The sequence below is a fragment of the Helobdella robusta genome, assembly GCF_000326865.2.
Source record: "Helobdella robusta unplaced genomic scaffold HELROscaffold_69, whole genome shotgun sequence".
Lineage (NCBI taxonomy): Eukaryota > Metazoa > Annelida > Clitellata > Rhynchobdellida > Glossiphoniidae > Helobdella > Helobdella robusta.
The window spans coordinates 751,101-755,827 of record NW_008705394.1 but is presented as its reverse complement, the minus strand read 5'-3'; the positions used below and the strand labels follow the sequence as shown (position 1 = coordinate 755,827).

At 30.7% G+C, this 4,727-nt stretch overlaps 1 protein-coding gene across 1 annotated transcript; it reads left to right on the top strand.

The window, feature by feature from the left end:
• Positions 1-212: 212 nt before the first annotated feature.
• Positions 213-437, top strand: HELRODRAFT_123773 (hypothetical protein; the record flags this gene model as incomplete). Its single annotated transcript, XM_009030535.1, has 1 exon — positions 213-437. A coding segment is annotated over one exon (225 nt), but the record flags the coding sequence as incomplete, so codon positions are not given.
• Positions 438-4,727: the final 4,290 nt, after the last annotated feature.

Here is a 4,727-nt window from a genome sequence, read left to right as displayed (position 1 = left end):
TTATTAAACTAAATCATAAAGATGTTGTCGAATCTGTTTCAGCAATCAGTAATTTCTATGGTACCATTCTTGGACTTAGTACCCAACTTGAATTTATATCGGAAGTTGAATTGTGGCAGAGCAAATGCTTTAGAATGAACAAGGACGGAGGAGGAGTCAAATCACTGACTACTGATCTTTCTGTTGTTTTTCATTTGTGTGACCCCGTACAATATCCAATCACTCAGAAGTTGTTCCGTATTATTAAAGCATGTCCAGTTAGTGTTGCCAGTGCTGAACGTAGCTTCTCAACTCTGCGAAGAATTAAAACATGGCTAAGAACACGAATGACAGAAGACAGATTAGTCGGATTGGCACTACTTAATGTACACAGAGACGTTTTAGTAAATGTTGAAAATATAATTGAGCGTTTTGCGAAGTCAGGAAATCGTAAAATAGAATTCGTTTTATAAATTGTTATTAGTCAACCTATCAAGGTAGTAGGTACCTCGCTAGTCTAATAAAATAAATAAACCCATTTTTTAAAACACTTATAGGATTAAAAAAAAGAAAATAATTTTTTTATATTTATATATGTACTCATATGTATATATTGACTATGTTTGATCCAAATCATTACATTTATTATTTTATGGCATTAAAAGTTGAAAGTTTTTGATGACATTGCATGCTTTCTTATAAACAGCAATAAAGAGTTGACAAAAATAGACCAGAAATTTTTTTTTTTCAGTAGGGGGGGGCGATCGCCCCCCCTATGGATCCGCCACTGATCAATCAATCAATCAATCAATCAACCAGAATCAAAGATAAAGCCTACTACGAAACTTGTGAGAAACATCAAGAGTTTTAGAATCAGGTAAGATAATAGGAGGAATAGTAATAGAGTGTTTAGATTTATTAAAACAAATTAATTCAAATTTAGAAAAATTAAGTTTAAGACACATAGAGTCAGACTAAGCGGTAATTGAAGAAAGATTATGAAGAACGCTATTGAGATTTCAGGAAGGAAAAGAAGTATAAATAAAAGAATCATCAGCATATAGTTGACTAGAGAAAGAAAAGTTATTAATAGTAAAAGGTAGTTCAGAGGTATAGAGTATAAATAGAAAAGGACCAAGGATAGAACCTTGAGGTACCCCGAAAGTAAGAGTAGAGGAGTTAGAAGTAGAATTATTGAGAACAACAGAAGAAAAACGATTACAGAAATAAGAAGAAAACCAAGATAGACAAGAATCAGTAATATTAAAAGAAAGATCTAGCAGCCTCAAGAGAATAGTATGATAAACAGGTCCTTAGGTTCAAATATTTATTAATTAATCTTGCATTTTAAACAATTATCAAACAATAATTTATTCTAATGTGTGTATAGGAAGTAAATTATGCAAATTACAATTACATAGTGCAAGTAAGCCAGTTAGTCCGACCTTCTTGCAGTTTACTTTTAACTTTTAAACGCTCTGAGATCTGATTCAATATACATTAATATACACAAGAAATAAAAATGCCTGTGCGACAAGTCAGTGAACTGTTTTCAATTTTCATTCGTATTATTTTTTAATTTTTATTTTTTGGGCCCACCTAGTCCTTGCCATGCCGATAGAGTTGAATTTTGGCATTGAAGATAGGTATCTCAAGACTTTAATTAAATTAAATTGTTTTTTAAATAATAACAATAATAAACAATTTATATATATATTGGTCTATTGTTTAAAAAACAGTTTCAAGTCTTGGGATATCTTATACATTAGGGTGTGTCAATTTTATACCGGAAATTGATTTTTTTAGATTTTTAAAAACCAGGGGTTACAAAAAGATACATTGTTTGACTTGAGCCGTTGTTAAGCTACAAGTCAGAGGAGATTCATACATTTCAGAATCCCAATAAATGAGTTCAAGTAGACTGCTGGCATCAGGATTGATCTCTGGTGTTACCCTTTGGCTTAAACTCATATCCCTCATCTGAACATTCTCATCTGCATTTCCTCTGATTTCAAGAATCTTTTCAATTCCAACTTTTCTTTCTTCCTCCTTGTCACTACAAATCAGTGTCTGGATGACAGCTTCAGAATGTGCATACCAGGCTGATCTTCTTATCACATGCATTACTATCTACATCACATCTTTGTCTTGGCTTCTCAAAAGCTCAAGCTGAAAAAGAACATGTCTCGGATCATCAATTCAACTATGCTTTACTTTGATGTTAAACCAATTAAGCATGTAAACTCCGACTATAAATTCGACAATCAATTTCAAATTTCTAAGTGGCATATCTTTCAGACCATGATTGGAAACCCATAATCTGCAACATCTTAGAGCTGTAGTCAACCATTTGAGTGACAGGTCCAATCTGTAAGTTCACAAGCCTGTCAGGCACAACACCAGATCTGATAGCATTAACAATCATGTATCCATAATACTGGTCTGTGCTGAGGTCATCAATCAAACTCTGTTTTAACTCAATCAATGGAGGACCAACAGTTATCTTGATAAAATTTGGATTTATTTCCAGGTCTATTGCATCATCAAGCATCTCACCAATTGGTCCTGACCATCGATTATTGCTCAGTGTTTGACCATCCAATTCTTGAATAAGATGTCTCAGTGGTAATTCATTTTTGTGAAGATCACATATCAACCAAACAAGATTTCTGCCAAGTGACACATCAGTAGCTTTCCACAAATTAACGATTCTTTCCTGGATTGTTACTTCATAAATAGCAACAGGATATTTAAACTTAGAATTTGCTTTGGTTCACTAAGAAAAGAGGGCAGTCATAACATCTTTGGCTAGTTCTTTTTGGTATAATTTTTTGTCCTTCTCGCTCAACTGCCTTAGCAGAATACTGTATCTTAATAAATCTCCCACAGTTGGTAACTCTGAGGTAATGATCTCCCTGCCAGACCCCACATAATGACTAAGATGAGTGGAGGTCTTTTCTCTGGGAGGCCATAATCAGAATCAAAATAACAATGATAGTAGTTCTCTAATTTATTGCAATATCTGAAAAACATAAAAACAAGTCAACAACATTTTATGTGCGTTAATTGTGGTCTTATTTTATAACCTACAATATTAGGTGAAACTGCAAAATCTGATTAAAGAGATGCACTTCAAGCTTGACAAATGCTGCTTTATGAATTTTTCATGATTTATAGCATAACTAACAATGGGGGTACATTCAACTTAAAGTCATGTTACCCGCTCTCCCGTAAATAATGTAGTATGTTTGCAAAACTTTCACTCAAAATTTACCAAGCTTAAAGTGCATCCATTCAAAATTGAAAGACACCAACGGAAACAGAACATCAAAAAGCTTCTTTTGCCATGCCCTGGTTTTTTCAAAAAAAACTTTAAAATTTGACACACCTTAATATACATATCTATATTTATATACTACGTACTTTTATAAATAAATTATATTGTAAAATAAAATAGTAAAAACTAAAAAGTAAACTAAGTTAAGTCAAACAAAGAATAAAGTCTATAGTTAGGGATTGTCTTGCTGGTGTGGCACCTTGGTATTTTGGTGATGGGTTGGTAAGTTCTTCCAGGATGATGTCAGGTCACCTGAATTTAGCTGATGATGGAAACCTGTTGCTGCTAAAATTTAACTTTTCATGGTTATAGTAAATTAAACATAAAAACAATGATTTTCAAGGTACAATGATATATATATATATTTTACAATATTCTATAAATTCTACCGAATGTTTGGCGTTAACACCAAACATTCGGTAGAATTTAGAATATTGTAAAAATTATGGTCTATTACCAACATATATATATATATATATATATATATATATATATATATATATATATATATATAGATAATAAATTCATTTTAATAATGCTTATGACAAGATATGTAATATGTATTGACAATTGAAGCATTCTTAAATTATAAGAATATAGTATACTGCTAAATTTGCCCCCTAGTGCGGTCGGTTAATGTCTTCACATAATATAAATATTTCACTTCCGGACCCCAAGATATCCTTTGGTATATAGATTAATTATGTTATATAATGTTAAAAAAAAGCGGGACACAAGTTATTTGAACATTGTAAATTGTTTATTTCAACCGCAAAAAATCACCGATTTAAGTAACTGAGTAGTAACATTCATTATCTTCGATTTGCAAATTGTAACCGTTGTTTCCATGGTTACGAAGTTATTGACATTTTATATTCGCCGAAAAATTTTCAATTTCGCAAACAAACTTTTTAAATTCGTTGACAAATTTAATTATTACTTAAAAATATCAAAAATTAAAATATTATAAATAAAAATATTGTGAAAATTCGAGCTGAAGTAAATGAAATTAACATGAAAATAAAGTAAATGTGTGCTTCAATCTGTTTACTTTACTACAGACTTACATTGTCACTGCTAAGCATTTTGTCTTTAATTTTTTAGTTTTTTACGAGTAAATTGATAACAAACTGAACATAAAAATTAAAAAAAATCTGAGTTTTTATGTAAGTCGGTAATTTTTTTAAAACAATTTATTACTAATATTTATTTAATAATGATAACTATTATTATTGACTTAACTATTATAAATAATTAGCAACAACTGTAAAAACTAACAACATTACTTACCTTGTAATAAATATTTAATAATGATATTATTAGTTAACTACACGAAAAAAGGTTGTCACACCTAACTACTTTTATGCTAATTTCATTTGCATAGTTGCTTTTCAGCTCTTATTTTGTTAAA